Source organism: Phoxinus phoxinus, assembly GCF_949152265.1.
Source record: "Phoxinus phoxinus genome assembly, chromosome: 25".
NCBI classification, from domain to species: domain Eukaryota; kingdom Metazoa; phylum Chordata; class Actinopteri; order Cypriniformes; family Leuciscidae; genus Phoxinus; species Phoxinus phoxinus.
In genome coordinates, this window is record NC_136900.1 from 859,912 (window position 1) to 877,411 (window position 17,500).

The 17,500-nt window shown below is 46.5% G+C and overlaps 1 protein-coding gene across 2 annotated transcripts in view; it reads left to right on the forward strand.

Moving 5' to 3' along the window:
- Positions 1 to 17,500, forward strand: part of pdhx (pyruvate dehydrogenase complex component X) — a 29,374-nt gene that overhangs the window by 1,275 nt on the left and 10,599 nt on the right. The window contains exons 2-5 of one of the 2 annotated variants that reach the window (XM_079603410.1): positions 1,813 to 1,899; positions 15,005 to 15,105; positions 15,328 to 15,524; positions 17,233 to 17,331. In XM_079603410.1, coding sequence (XP_079459536.1) covers positions 1,813 to 1,899; positions 15,005 to 15,105; positions 15,328 to 15,524; positions 17,233 to 17,331 — 484 coding nt within the window. The remainder of the gene's footprint in view (positions 1 to 1,812; positions 1,900 to 15,004; positions 15,106 to 15,327; positions 15,525 to 17,232; positions 17,332 to 17,500) is intronic. The other variant, XM_079603411.1, reaches the window with a different exon arrangement.

The following is a 17,500-nucleotide window of genomic DNA, read 5'->3' on the forward strand; positions in this document are numbered from 1 at the left end:
TTGTGTGTGTCCATCAGGGGTCTGTTGTGTTGATGTGTGTGTTGTGTGTGTCCAGCAGGGGTCTGTTGTGTTGATGTGTGTGTTGTGTGTGTCCAGCAGGGGTCTGTTGTGTTGATGTGTGTGTTGTGTGTGTCCAGCAGGGGTCTGTTGTGTTGTTGTGTGTGTCCAGCAGGGATGGAAATTAAAAATTTTGTCCACCGGCCACTGTGGCTGGTGGATTTCAAAATCTACCAGCCACTCAATGTTTTTACCAGCCACTTTTTTGTTTTTAAATCGACAATGTGTAACTGCATGTGAAAACTGATACTAGAAGATCTATAATACTTAAGCAGTTTATTTAATCACAAGTTTCAATGAAACACTGACACTAGGGCTGCACGATATTGGAGAAAAATTACATTGCAATATTTTTTTCCCCAACGATATATTGCGATATTGAGAGCCATAACTCCAGACTAAAGATAATAATTACCATTCTATGATATTAATAATTTCACTAATAAGCAAGCTTCATTACAAGTGACAAAAAGGTCACTTAATATTTTATTCCAAAATTAGAACATTTCTGTAAACACAACAGCAGAACACATTTTTAAATAAAACAGCAGCTTTACACCAACCCCCTGATTGGTTTACAACAATATAACTTAAAATAAATATATTTTTTTTATAAAACAACTTAAGCATTTTGGTTCACAATCTTTTAAGTCTACTTTTCTTAGCCAAAGTGCCAAAGTAAAACAGTGTTGGTGTTGGTCATCATAATCATATGAAATAAACAAAATGATCTAAAACTTTAATATATTTTGTATTAAATCTTCTAAACAGATTAGAGAACATGTTTCTGTAAACAGAAAAGCCGAACACATTTAAACAGCAGCTTTACACCACACCTGTCCGTGTCGCCGCTCCCACCACGCGCATCAAGAGAGGGAGCAGCAAAAAAATAGCCTAATGAAAAATCAATAATTCTAATGCCGATATTATTATAGATACAGACATCCCAAGTCTCCCAGGAGTTCCGGGAGTCTCCCGCATATTGATAGCGGCTCACTGATGCCCGCGAATTAGTTAAAATCTCCGGAATCTAGAGCGAGCGCGGCCGCGAGACAGAGGCGGTGCTCCAAACCGCGCAGCATCTCCCACTGGTGCTACTGTGCTACATCGCATGTTCCGGCGATGTGACTATCGCTCACTCGCACATCGCGATGTTAAAATTGAATATCGTTCAGCCCTACTGACACTTTTTCTTTCTATCTTATACATACACAAACCAATATAGATTTCATTAAATGAGTAGGGCAGATTAAACATGGATGTGGCATTTTGACGATTCGTGGTCTTTTATTGCTTCAAGTTTGAGATTTTTTGTCCCAACAATGAAACTATTAGTTTTGGCCTCTTCTGAAGCGTGACGACGACATAACGAGCAGTGCATTGTTAGATTGGTCTCGTCATAAACTAACCAATCGCGGGACTCTCCGTTGTCTGCTTTCCTCCATCGTTCTTTAAAAAAACGTTTTTTTTTATTTTTGCCTCTTTGTCCACGGGGTCCTCCTGAGATGTTTTCTCTGCGGACCTCTTAACACCTGCGATGTAACGCCACATTATTTTTGAAGGTGCGCCGCCTCTAAAGTGTTCGGGTGACACAGTATGCTATTTTTATCTACCCGCCACGGTGGCCGGTAGGTGAAGCGAGTTTACCCGCCACAACACAAAATCACCCGCATTTGGCTGGTGGCGGGTGCTAATTTCCATCCCTGGTGTCCAGCAGGGGTCTGTTGTGTTGATGTGTGTGTTGTGTGTGTCCAGCAGGGGTCGCTCCTCTGAAGGTGCAGATGCCAGCGCTCTCGCCCACTATGGAGGAGGGAAACATTGTCAAGTGGCTGAAGAAAGAAGGTGAGTGTGTGTGTGTGTGTGTGTGTGTGTGTTAGGGGTGGGCACTATACCGGTATGAGCGTGACAACTGGTATTATGTTGTGCCATGATATGGGTTTGCGATACCGTTTGATATTCATAAATTAAAATGTTGTAGTTATATTGTGTTGTTCAGTTCTGTGCTCTTTTACAACTTTAACACTACTAATGACGACACAGAATCGAGGCTGAACTGAACGCTTAACCTTCTCCTCTACTGTGTCCAACTCGTGGGATGCACAGGCATTAATAATCAAACACAGAGAGCAAGTCAATAGAGCACAAACCCGCCTCCTTAAACACAACAGCAAGAAAGCGCGCATATGGAACTGCCGTTTGCGAAGCACGGTAATTCAAAAATAATACTGGCTTTCTACTGATCCATCCATCCATCTTCTTCCGCTTATCCGGGGCCGGGTCGCGGGGGGAGCAGTCTAAGCAGAGATGCCCAGACTTCCCTCTCACTAGCCACTTCCTCCAGCTCTTCCGGGGGGACACCGAGGCGTTCCCAGGCCAGCCGAGAGACATAGTCCCTCCAGCGTCCGGAACACCTTCCCGGGAAGACGTCCAGGAGTCACCGGAGCCGATGCCCGAGCCACCTCAGCTGACCCCTCTCGATGTGGAGGAGCAGCGGCTCTACTCTGAGCTCCTCCCGAGTGACCGAGCTCCTCACCCTATCTCTAAGGGATCGACCAGCCACCCTCCAGAGAAAGCTCATTTCGGCCGCCTGTATCCGGGATATTGTCCTTTCGGTCATGACCCAAAGCTCATGACCATAGGTGAGAGTAGGAACGTAGATTGACCGGTAAATAGAGAGCTTCGCCTTGCGGCTCGGCTCTTTCTTCACCACGACAGACCGGTACATCGACCGCATTACTGCGGAAGCTGCACCGATCCGTCTGTCAATCTCCCGTTCCATCCTTTCCTCACTCGTGAACAAGACCCCAAGATACTTGAACTCCTCCACTTGAGGCAGGAACTCTCCACCAACCTGAAGAGAGCAAGCCACCTTTTTCCGACTGAGGACCATGGCCTCGGATTTGGAGGTGCTGATTCTCATCCCAGCCGCTTCACACTTGGCTGCAAACCGTCCCAGTGCATGCTGGAGGTCCTGGTCTGTAGGGGCCAACACGACAACATCATCTGCAAAGAGCAGAGACGAAATCGTGTTGTTCCCAAACCCGACACCCTCCGGCCCCTGGCTGCGCCTAGAAATTCTGTCCATAAAAATTATGAACAGAACCGGCGACAAAGGGCAGCCCTGCCGGAGTCCAACATGCACCGGGAACAAGTCTGACTTTTTTTTTTTTCAACTTTATTTTTTAAGGTTTTACATTTTTCACATTTGAACCAAAAAAAAAAGAAAAAGAAAAAGAAAGAACTCAAAGTAACAAACAAACATACAGACCGACCAAAGAAGAAATTACTTACTATAATGTGAAGCCACCATACAATGAATCATGTTCCCTAGACACAAACTAAGTGAAATAAAAAAAAAAATTTTTTTAATATAAATGGCATCTATTTATCAAAGAAAGTTTTCCATTTCTTCCAATAACTGTCCCCTTTTTCCGAAGCATGCCTTAAGAAAAAAGTAATTTTCTCCATGTTGTATATTTCGTTTGTGATTTCTATCCACTGCGATGAGGTAGGAGGGTCTATGTTCAGCCATTTGCGTGTAATGGCCTTCTTGCTTGATGCTTGTAAGATTTGTAGCAGGTATCTGTCTTCTTTTCTTGTCCCATTTGGTATATTTCCAAGATAAAACACAGAAAAGGTCTCATCTAGTTGTAATCCCAATATCTTTTTTATATATCTGATAATATCTGTCCAGTAGGGGGTGATCTTAGAACACCCCCAAAATATGTGAAAATGTCCTGCTGATTTCTGTCCACAGTTCCTCCAGCAATTACCATGTTCAGTGTTTTTAGTCTGTTGTTCTTTGATCTTTGGAGTAATGAAGTACCTTAATGTATTTTTCCAAGTAAATTCTCTCCATAAATCAGAGCTGGAAGTAGTAGCAATAGTTCTACATATATTTAGCCAATCATCCTCAGTTATATTCATTCCACTTTCATTTTCCCATCTTTGTTTAATATACATAGTGGAAAGCTTTTTCCCTGATTGTAAAAGAGAATACACTCCGGAGACATGTTTTTTAGTGAGTTTCCCCCTACATGCATTTATGAGAAGCATAACTAAGGGGCTGGTCTCCATGTTTTTGGACCTGATATCTGCATTAACATGATGTCTTAATTGAAGATACCTGAAGAAATCATCTTTCCTCAAGTCATATTTTTCCGATAATTGTTGAAAAGTTTCTAGGCCATTATCTGTAATTATTTTCCAATATGCCGTAATACCCTTACTACACCAGTTTTTGAATCTTGCATCATTTTTTGCAGGTATAAAGTCCCTGTCATATGCTGGCCAGCGTAAGATCTTTGCCCCTCTTTCAATTCTCTTGTCTCTTAATTCTGAGAGCCAAATGCTTAATGGTGTTTTTATTCCAAGAGATACTTTGGTTAAAAGTGATTGTATTAGTTGTTTGTCTCCTAACATAGAGGGGATAGGGGTGCAGATCTCAGCCTGATCCATTTCTTTCCACTTGGCGTCACTTGACGGGTCACACCATGTTATCAAAATCCCAAGTTGTGCTGCTTTATAATAACTCTGTAAACATGGGAGAGCCCTACCACCTTCCTTTTTGGCTAGTTGCAATGTCTCTAATTTTATTCTAGGTCTGCGTTTACACCAAATAAAATTCGAAATTATTTTGTTCCATTCATTAAATTGCTTAGAGGTCACCTCATTTGGTAATGCTAAGAAAAGATAAAGTAGTCTTGGTAGTATAATCATTTTGACCAGTTCTATTCTGTTGTACATATTCATTGGGAGTATTAGCCAACGATCCATATCATGTTTTATATTGCATGTTAAGGGAATATAATTGTGTTTATATACTTCTGTCAGTTCTCTAGGAATATTGACCCCTAAATATTTAATTATGTTATTATTCCAATTACATTTTAAATGTTTTTGTATCTGTTTGCTTGGTTTATAGTTAAATGTCAAAATTTGAGTTTTATGGAGGTTTAATTTGTATCCCGAATAAGAGCCATATTTTTTAAGTAGAGATATTAATGTTGTCAAACTAATATCAGGTTTGATGAGAGTCATCAAAATGTCATCTGCATACAAACAGATTTTGTATTCTGTTTTGTATACATTGACTCCTGTAATGTTTTCTGATTCTCTGATGGCTTGTGCCAATGGCTCAATAAACAATACAAATAGCGTTGCGCTCATCGCACATCCTTGTCTACAGCCTCGTTTTAGGGAAACACTATCTGATAGATCTCCGTTTATTTTTTTTCTTGCTGTAGGCGAATTATATAGGGATTGTAGACATTTGATAACCTGGTCATTAAAACCGAATCGTTTTAAAGACATATATAGAAATTCCCATCTCACAGAATCAAATGCCTTTTCTGCATCAAGGCTGAGGACGACAGATTCTGTGGGCTTCATATGATTTATGACTTTAAACGCTCTCCGTATGTTGTCATGCGTTGTTCTATTTTTAACAAATCCTGTCTGATCTGTATCTATCAAATCTGGCAGAATGTTTTCAAATCGTTTGGCCAGTATTGTGGTAAATATTCTATAATCTATGTTCAATACTGATATAGGTCTATAAGAGCTACATTCAGTTGCATCCTTCCCTGGTTTAAGTATTACAGAAATAAGGGCCTGATTCCATGATATTGGCACTTCTCCGCCTTCCAAAACCTGATTAAAACAACTTTTCAAAATAGGTATTATCATTAGCTTGAAGCATTTATACCATTCCGATGGAAACCCGTCGGGACCTGGCACTTTATTCCCCTTTAAATTTGATATCGCTTTTCCTATTTCTTCCTCTGTTATTTGCTGTGTAAGTTTTTTATTCTGTTCTGTGCCTATAGATGGTAAATCTAATGAGTCCAAGAAACTTTCTACTATATTTATGTCTGCCGCTGGAGGCTGGGAGTATAATTTGGAATAGTAAGATACAAATGATTCTTGTATATCTTCTAGATTATATCGTACCTCATTATTCTGTGGGTTTTTTATCTTAGGTATGTAACGACTAGCTTCTTGTTTGCGTGCTCTCCACGCAAGTAATCTTTTGGCTTTAGGTCCATTCTCGTAATAGGTTTGTTTGACAAATTTGGCTTTTTTGGTCACTTGATTTTCATAAAGTTCGTTTAAAGTCTTTCGGGTCAGATTTAGTTGTTCTAAACTATCTGTATTATTATTTCTTTGATGTTCCTCCTCCAAAAGCTTAAGTTCTCTAGTCTTATCAGCAATTCTTTTCTCATTTTCTTTTTTCCTTTTTGATGACCACATTATCAGTTTACCTCTGAGAACTGCTTTAGCGGCATCCCATATTACACTTGGTGAAATATTTTCCTTATTATTGTTGTGATACATGTAATCTTCAAACTCCTTCTGAATGTATTGTTGAAATGCTGTCTCGTTAAGAAAACTAGAGTTTAATCTCCAGATCCTTTCTTTTCGTTTAATATCTAAATGTATTGACAAGTAAACCCCTGCATGATCCGAGATGTCCCTAACTCCTATTTTACAATCAATAATTCTATGTCTGTCAGAATTGAGCATGAAGAAATAATCTAATCTAGAAAAAATAGAATGAGAGTGGGAAAAAAATGTAAAACTCTTTTCATGTGGATGTAGGTCTCTCCAAACGTCTATCATACCTAGCTCTTTCATTATTTTTTTAGTATGTAGTGCCTCTGATTGTATCTTTTTCGTCTTAGATGAGGAATCCAGTGAAGGATGCAAGTGAATATTCCAGTCTCCCCCACATATCACCACCCCAGACATTTCCATACATAATAAATCAAAAACTTTCTTAGTAAATTGCTTATTATGCCCAGGGGGTCTATATATGTTCAACAATGTAACCTCCTTATGATCAATGAAACCTTTTACTAAAATGTATCGACCATCAGCATCTGCAACCTGTGAGACAAACTGAAAATTTACATGATTTGCAATGAGTATTGAAACTCCTCTTGCGTTGCCATGTTTAAATGAAGAATAGTACGAATTTTTAAACCATTTTTTAAGTTTTTCATGTTCGGTATCTGAAAGGTGCGTTTCTTGCCAAAATATGACATCTTGCTTTTCTCTCTTCATTTTAGCTATTACTTTACCCCTTTTTATAGGATTGTGTAAGCCATTTACATTAAGAGTGATAAAGTTATATTTCTGTCTAGTCATTTTCTTTTTTAGGAAACTTTATTATTACTGTACAGCTAGAATGGCTAAGAGAAAAATTATAAAATGTCGGTCTGTCTAAAAGAAAACATAAAGAACAAATGAACAAGAACAAAAACGACTTCCACAGGTGAAGTGCCATGATCACTTCTAATCTGAAAGCGGAATCCTCTAAGATCAAAGGAGTCCCTCTCAATGCGAGTCGTATCTTCTGATTTAAATCAGATCAGCTCGCGTGGTTGAGAAAACAGGCGTGCATTTCCCAGCGGCAGGGTACAGATTACATCTTAAGATAAGGAAAGCTGTTAAGAAAAATCTCACCGGTGAACAGTTTGATATTGACCTTAGCTAGTGGCATCTCCGCTGCGTCGAAATTCTTTTAATTTTTCTTGGATGTCTTTGATCCTCTCCCGCTGACGTCGCGAGGTACCCGCATTTAGCCATGTAGATTTGACCATCCTTGGTCCAGAAGGATCCTTGTATCTAGTCACTTGGTTGAAAGTTTCGGCATTAATCACTCCTCTTCCCTTCAGGTCGTTCGCGGCTTCTTGAAGATCTCTGTATATCACTGGACCGGTTTGGAAATGAACACGGAGTCGCGCTGGGTGTAGCGTCTGACAGCGAAGGTTTTTTTCTTGAAGAGCTCTTCTAATGGGGACATAGGCCTTCCTCTTTGCCAAAATGTCACTGGTGTAGTCTTGTTCGAAGAAAATGCGTTTCCCTTTGTATTGAATACTTTTCTTCTTCCAAGCAGATTGAAGCACACGCTCTTTGATTTGAAACTCTAGGAAGCATAGGACGATTGATCTCGGGCTAGCCCCCTGAGGAGGTTTAGTAGCTAGGGAGCGATGACATCTTTGTATTCCGAGGGAGGTGTCGGGAAAAGCTAGCTCTGCTTTGATAAATCTCTCCACAAAACCCGTTATATCGTCTCCTTCGGCTTCCTCTTCTATGCCGTGGATCCGCAAATTGTTTCTACGGGAGCGTGCCTCCAAGTCTTCAAGTCTTGTCTGGAGTTGTTCCTGTAGTTCAAGTGAGTGGGATAGCATATCTCTTGCATCCGTGCTAAAGGCCTCCATTTCAGTGATTCTATCCTCAGTCGCCTCCACCCTGGTCGTTACATCTTTTATGTCGGTCTCAATAGCGCTCAGTTTGATGTTTATTTCTCCTCTAAAATCACCAAGTTCCTTTTTGAGTTGGTCCGTTGCTTCGCTGAGCTCTTTAGAGATGTCCGTGTGTATTTGTTTTATTTCGGCAATGATGCTAACCTTCATAGCCTCCATGTTATCGACGTCTGATAACTTGTCAGCGCACGAGGTGCTATTCTCGCTGTCACTCGGTGGTAAAACGTCCTCTTCTAAATTAGGAGCCTTTCCTTTGTTTTTTGACTTCCGTCCCCCTGGCATTATCTCCATTAACTTTTATATCATTAAAACAGCGTTAAGCCAAGAGGAGGATTCAAACCTGCCGGGAGCTCTAGAATTATGCGACCGCTCGCCTCTCCGCCATTACTGGAAGCCAACAAGTCTGACTTACTGCCGGCAATGCGAACCAAGCTCCTGCTCCGGTCGTATAGGGACCGGACAGCCCTTAGCAAAGGACCCCGGACCCCAAACCCCATGAACCCTCCAGCACCCTGTAGAAGGTATAGAGCTGGTCCAGCGTTCCACGGCTGGGTCGAAAACCGCACTGTTCCTCCTGAATCCGAGGTTCTACTATCGGCCGTATTCTCCTCTCCAGTACCCTGGCATAGACTTTCCCCGGGGAGGCTGAGGAGTGGGATCCCCCTGTAGTTGGAACACACCCTCCGGTCCCCCTTCTTAAAAAGAGGGACCACCACCCCAGTCTGCCATCCCAGAGGCACTGTCCCCGACTGCCACGCGATGCTGCAGAGACGTGTCAGCCAAGACAGCCCCGCAACATCCAGAGACTTGAGGTACTCAGGGCGGATCTCATCCACCCCCGGTGCCTTGCCACTGAGGAGTTTCTTGACTACCTCGGTGACTTCAGCTTGGGTGATGGACGAGTCCACCTCTGAGACCTCAGCCTCTGCTTCCTCAATGGAAGACGTGACGGCGGGATTGAGGAGATCCTCGAAGTAATCCTTCCACCGTCCGACGACATCCCCAGTTGAGGTCAACAGCTGCCCACCTCCACTGTAAACAGCGTTGGTAGGGCACTGCTTCCCTCTCTTGAGGTGCCAGACGGTTTGCCAGAATCTCTTCGAGGCCAGCCGGTAGTCCTTCTCCATGGCCTCACCGATCTCCTCCCAGGCCCGAGTTTTTGCCTTTTGCCTGCAGTTCGCTTGGCCTGCCGGTACCCGTCAGCTGCCTCAGGAGTCCCACAAGCCAACCAGGCCCGATAGGACTCCTTCTTCAGCTTGACGGCATCCTTTACTTCCGGTGTCCACCACCGGGTTCGGGGATTGCCGCCTCGACAGGCACTGGAGAGCTTACGGCCACAGCTCCAAGTGGCCGCTTAGACAATGGAGGTGGAGAACATGGTCCACTCGGACTCAATATCTCCAGCCTCCCTCGGGATCCGGTCGAAGTTCCGCCGGAGGTGGGAGTTGAAGATCTCTCTGACAGGAGACTTGGCCAAACGTTCCCAGCAGACACTTACAGTACGCTTGGGTCTGCCGAGTCTGTCCAGCTTCCTCTTCTGCCATCGGATCCAACTCACCACCAGGTGGTGATCAGTTGACAGCTCCGCCCCTCTCTTCACCCGAGTGTCCAAGACATACGGCCGCAGGTCAGATGAAACGACCACAAAGTTGATCATCGACCTACGGCCTAGGGTGTCCTGGTGCCAAGTGTACTGATGGACACCCTTATGCTTGAACATGGTGTTCGTTATGGACAAACTGTAACTAGCACAGAAGTCCAATAACTGAACACCGCTCGGGTTCAGATCAGGGGGGCCGTTCCTCCCAATCACGTCCCTCCAGGTGTCACTGTCGCTGCCCACGTGGGCGTTGAAGTCCCGCAGTAGAACGACGGAGTCCCCAGTCGGAGCACTTTCCAGCACCTCTCCCTGAGACTCCAAGAAGGCCGAGTACTCTGCACTGCCGTTTGGCCCGTAGGCACACACGAGACTGAGAGACCTATCCCCGACCCGTAGGCGCAGGGAAACTACCCTCTCGTTCACCGGGGTGAACTCCAACACATGGCGGCTGAGCTGGGGGGCTATAAGCAAACCCACACCAGCCCGCCGCCTCTCACCATGGGCAACTCCAGAGTGGTGAAGAGTCCATCCTCTCTCAAGGAGTGTGGTTCCAGAGCCTAAGCCGTGCGTAGAGGTGATCCCGACTATCTCTAGTTGGAACCTCTCAACCTCACGCATAATCTCAGGCTCCTTCCCCGCCAGCGAGGTGACGTTCCACGTCCCTAGAGCTAGTTTCCGTGTCCAGGGATCGGGTTGTCGAGATCACCGCCTTCGACTGCCGCCCGATCCACTAAGCACCGGCCCCTTACGGCCCCTCCTGCAGGTGGTGAGCCCACGGGAAGGTGGCCCCACGTCGCTCCTTCGGGCTGAGCCCGGGGTGGGGCCCCGTGGGGAGAGGCCCGGCCACTAGGCGCTCGCATACGAGCCCCAACCCTGGGCCTGGCTTTCTACTGATACAAAGCTAAATGCTAAATGCTGAAGTATCCCTTTAAAGTTAGTGTAAAGGCAGACGTCCCACAGCTTTTGGCAATATAGTGTATATATGTGTGTGTGTGTAACGGTTCACATAAGTTGATGTCTTACTACCTATTGCCAGAGGTAACAATTAAACGGGGAATAGTTTTGTGTTGTCTCACAGTAAAGACTGAACGGTGTGCTTTAGTGAAGTAGACACACAGGCTGCGCTGTCTTCTGTCCCGCTTCCTTCCGCCGTGTTTGTGGAGCATGTCAACACACTGAATGTAAGCTCAGCGTATCTAGCTAGGCTAACTCTTGCGTGCTGAACCCTGGCTGTGGGCGGGTGTGTAGATCATCTCTTCTTCTGCTCTTCTAGCAAACCGTGTTGCTTTACCGCGCGCGTGGACTGTGGTGTGTATCGCTGCGACTGACTGTGCACTGAGCTACGGTGTTCGCCCCGAGAGGGTTCAGGACGTGCACACTCCTAACACACACACATGCACACTCCTAACACACACACACATGCACACTTCTAACACACACACACGTGCACACCCCTAACACACACACGTGCACACCCCTAACACACACACGTGCACACCCCTAACACACACACGTGCACACCCCTAACACACACACACACACACACACACACACGTGCACACTCCTAACACACACACATGCACACTCCTAACACACACACACACGTGCACACCCCTAACACACACACACGTGCACACTCCTAACACACACACACGTGCACACTCCTAACACACACACACATGCACACTCCTAACACACACACACATGCACACTCCTAACACACACACACATGCACACTCCTAACACACACACATGCACACTCCTAACACTCACACATGCACACTCCTAACACACACACACGTGCACACCCCTAACACACACACACGTGCACACCCCTAACACACACACACACACACGTGCACACTCCTAACACACACACACACACACGTGTACACTCCTAACACACACACATGCACACTCCTAACACACACACATGCACACTCCTAACACACACACACACGTGCACACCCCTAACACACACACGTGCACACTCCTAACACACACACACATGCACACTCCTAACACGTACACTCCTAACACACACACACATGCACACTCCTAACACACACACATGCACACTCCTAACACACACACACGTGCACACCCCTAACACACACACGTGCACACCCCTAACACACACACGTGCACACCCCTAACACGCACACGTGCACACCCCTAACACACACACACGTGCACACCCCTAACACACACACACACGTGCACACTCCTAACACACACACATGCACACTCCTAACACACACACACGTGCACACCCCTAACACACACACGTGCACACCCCTAACACACACACGTGCACACCCCTAACGCACACACGTGCACACCCCTAACACACACACACACACACGTGCACACTCCTAACACACACACGTGCACACTCCTAACACACACACACGTGCACACCCCTAACACACACACGTGCACACCCCTAACACACACACGTGCACACCCCTAACACACACACGTGCACACCCCTAACACACACACGTGCACACCCCTAACACACACACGTGCACACCCCTTACACACACACGTGCACACCCCTAACACACACACGTGCACACCCCTAACACACACACACACACACACACACACGTGCACACTCCTAACACACACACATGCACACTCCTAACACACACACACACACGTGCACACCCCTAACACACACACACGTGCACACTCCTAACACACACACACGTGCACACTCCTAACACACACACACATGCACACTCCTAACACACACACATGCACACTCCTAACACACACACACATGCACACTCCTAACACACACACACATGCACACTCCTAACACACACACATGCACACTCCTAACACTCACACATGCACACTCCTAACACACACACACGTGCACACCCCTAACACACACACACGTGCACACCCCTAACACACACACACACGTGCACAGCCCTTACACACACACGTGCACACCCCTAACACACACACGTGCACACTCCTAACACACACACACGTGCACACCCCTAACACGCACACGTGCACACCCCTAACACACACACGTGCACGCCCCTAACACACACACGTGCACGCTCCTAACACACACACGTGCACACCCCTTACACACACACGTGCACACCCCTAACACACACACGTGCACAGCCCTTACACACACACGTGCACACCCCTAACACACACACGTGCACACTCCTAACACACACACACACGTGCACACCCCTAACACGCACACGTGCACACTCCTAACACGCACACGTGCACACTCCTAACACGCACACGTGCACACTCCTAACACACACACGTGCACACTCCTAACACACACACACGTGCACACCCTTAACACACACACGTGCACACCCCTAACACACACGTGCACACTCCTAACGTGCACACTCCTAACACACACACACGTGCACACCCCTAACACACACACGTGCACACCCCTAACACACACACACACGTGCACACTCCTAACACACACACGTGCACACCCCTAACACACACACGTGCACGCCCCTAACACACACACGTGCACGCTCCTAACACACACACGTGCACGCTCCTAACACACACACGTGCACACTCCTAACACACAGACGTGCACACTCCTAACACACACACGTGCACACCCCTAACACACAGACGTGCACGCTCCTAACACACAGACGTGCACGCTCCTAACACACAGACGTGCACGCTCCTAACACACACACGTGCACGCTCCTAACACACAGACGTGCACACCCCTAACACACACACGTGCACACTCCTAACACACACACACGTGCACACCCTTAACACACACACGTGCACACCCCTAACACACACGTGCACACTCCTAACGTGCACACTCCTAACACACACACACGTGCACACCCCTAACACACACACGTGCACACCCCTAACACACACACACACACGTGCACACCCCTAACACACACACACACGTGCACACTCCTAACACACACACGTGCACACTCCTAACACACACACACGTGCACGCTCCTAACACACACACGTGCACGCTCCTAACACACACACGTGCACGCTCCTAACACACACACGTGCACACTCCTAACACACACACGTGCACGCTCCTAACACACACACGTGCACACTCCTAACACAGACACATGCACGCTCCTAACACACACACGTGCACACTCCTAACACACACACGTGCACACTCCTAACACACACTTGCACGCTCCTAACACACACACGTGCACGCTCCTAACACACAGACGTGCACACCCCTAACACACACACGTGCACACCCCTAACACACACACGTGCACACCCCTAACACACACACGTGCACGCCCCTAACACACACACGTGCACGCCCCTAACACACACACGTGCACACTCCTAACACACACACGTGCACACTCCTAACACACACACGTCCACACTCCTAACACACACACGTGCACACTCCTAACACACACACGTGCACACTCCTAACACACACACGTGCACACTCCTAACACACACACACGTGCACGCTCCTAACACGCACACACGTGCACGCTCCTAACACACACACGTGCACGCTCCTAACACACACACGTGCACGCTCCTAACACACACAAGTGCACGCTTCTAACACACACACGTGCACACCCCTAACACACACACGTGCACACTCCTAACACACACACGTGCACACCCCTAACACACACACGTGCACACCCCTAACACACACACGTGCACACCCCTAACACGCACACGTGCACACTCCTAACACACACACGTGCACACCCCTAAGACGCACACGTGCACACTCCTAACACACACACGTGCACACTCCTAACACACACACGTGCACACTCCTAACACACACACGTGCACACCCCTAACACACACACGTGCACACTCCTAACACACACACGTGCACACCCCTTACACACACACGTGCACACTCCTAACACACACACGTGCACACTCCTAACACACACACGTGCACACCCCTAACACACACACGTGCACACTCCTAACACACACACGTGCACACCCCTAACTGCAGTGAACGTGACTGCACACCTGTGTTACTGTGTCTGAGCAGGAGAGGATGTGGCCGCCGGCGACGCGCTCTGTGAGATCGAGACCGATAAAGCTGTGGTGGTCATGGAGTCCAGCGAGGACGGAGTGCTGGCAAAAATACTAGTGAGTGTGTGTGTGTGTGTGTGTGAGAGAGAGGTTGAATGATATGGAAATTAAACAGTAATTGACTTTTGATTGCCTCAATAATACAGACGATCCCAGCTTATAACCTGCGGTGATCATTTCCTGTTAGAGGAACCTGTTTGTACACACCTCTGTTTTAACATTACACTATTTGCATATTAGTGTGCCTCGGAGTGTGTGTGATCCGTGTGCCGGTTTCAGGTGCAGGAGGGCAGTCGAGGCGTGCGTTTGGGGACTCTCATCGCTCTGATGGCGGCTGAAGGGGAAGACTGGAAACAGGTGGAGATGCCAGCGCCTGAGCCCGCCACACCTGCTGTAGCTCCGCCCCCTGCTGCAGCTCCGCCCCCTGCGGCTGACCCCGCCCCTCAGCTGGCTCCGGTCGCTCCAGCACTCACACAGTCAGTAACCTGCACGCTTTCTGTCAAGCTAGCTCTGGTGTTTGTGAGTCAGAACACAGCATTAATATACACCCCCTCTGAACAAGATATAGTTCTGTTACTGAACCTCTAGTGCAATTTATGAGAAGATGACACAATTTAAATGTATTAAACATATACTTAAACCTAGAAGAATATATCATCAATGTCTTCAAAATTAGCAAATTAGGCAGTTCTTAGCAAAAAACACTGTTCTTTTTAAATGATATGTGCTCATTCGTGTGTAATTACTTCCACCAATAATGAAGTATTCTCGTAAGCGTAGGATCTGCCATTCAGAATACATACGAGCGAGTCGCTCGATCGGCGGCGGCCATGTTGCGCCTCCATCTTGAAAATACAGTAGCCAAAGAGGGACATACCTGGAAATTCAACCTTCGCCTTTCTGGCTTTTACACTTTAAAATTGTGATTTTTATTTTTTTGGGTTAAAATTGCGATTTCAAAATGTACAAAAACATATATATATATAAGAACACCAGGTCTCTCTACACTCACTGGGAAACACTGTTATTTAGCTCATTGTAAACGTTTGAGCAGATCTCATAGCAAACTCTGGTCTAATCATTGTGATATTCATCATCTTACTGTGTAAACACATATTATTTGTATATCATACTGTTAATTATAGAGCATTCAATGCTAAATAAATATACATGTACAACTCCAGGAGGATTTTATGCTCTATAATTAACAGTATGATATACAAATAATATGTGTTTACACAGTAAGATGATGAATATCACAATGATTAGACCAGAGTTTGCTATGAGATCTGCTCAAACGTGGATGTAGGCTAATACATGTAGCAGCGCATTCAGCTAGCCTACTTGTGAAAGCACAGGAATAAGGTGCTACATGTATTAGCCTACAGTAAGCGTAATTCTATTCAGAACATATTAATGTACATGTGTAATTATAATGTCATTATAAAATAAATATTAGTTTATATACACACTATAAATGCATAAGCCTATATTTGAAAATAATGATTTTTCCGCTTTAAAAAAAAAAAAAAGTTCCGTACATAGCCTAGATCTACGCGCGCCCTGAGCCCCGTACTGAAGATGGACAGTGACAGAGAAATTTGGCAAATAAAACGGTCTGGGTTACATTTCACACACACACACACACACACACACGCACGCACGCACACACACGCACGCACGCACACACACACACACGCACACGCGCACACGCACACGCGCACACGCACACGCACACACACGCACACGTGCACACACGCACACACACACGCACGCACACGCGCACGCACACACACGCACGCACACACACGCACACACGCACGCACGCACACACGCACGCACGCGCACGCACGCACGCGCACGCACGCACGTACACACACACGCACACACACACGCACACACGCACACACACACACACACACACACTGATGAACATGGAGAAGATGGCAACAGAACTGTTCAGAAGCCAATAAAAGAGTAATCCTAGTGTCATGTGACCGTAAAGTGATGTGTGTGCGTGCGTGCGTGTGTGTGTGTGTGTGTGTGCGTGTGTGTGTGCGTGCGTGTGTGTGTGTGCGTGCGTGTGTGCGTGCGTGTGTGTGCGTGCGTGCGTGTGTGTGTGTGTGTGTGTGTGTGTGTGTGTGTGTGTGTGTGCTGCTCATGTTTATCTGTGGTTGTGTACAGGTTACGCTTGAGTCCTGCTGCAAGACACATTTTGGACACTCATGGTTTAGATCCTCATCTGGCCAAAGCTACAGGACCACGCGGCCTCATCACTAAAGAGTGAGTCTCACACACACACACACACACACACACACACTGAACAGTCTCATTAGTAACGTTACCATGGCAACCCATTCTCCCTCCTCTGGGTGTCCATAGAAACGCAGGAACTGACACCTATTAGTGCCTCAGATCCGCTGGAGATATGCAGCGACATTAGAGTATCACA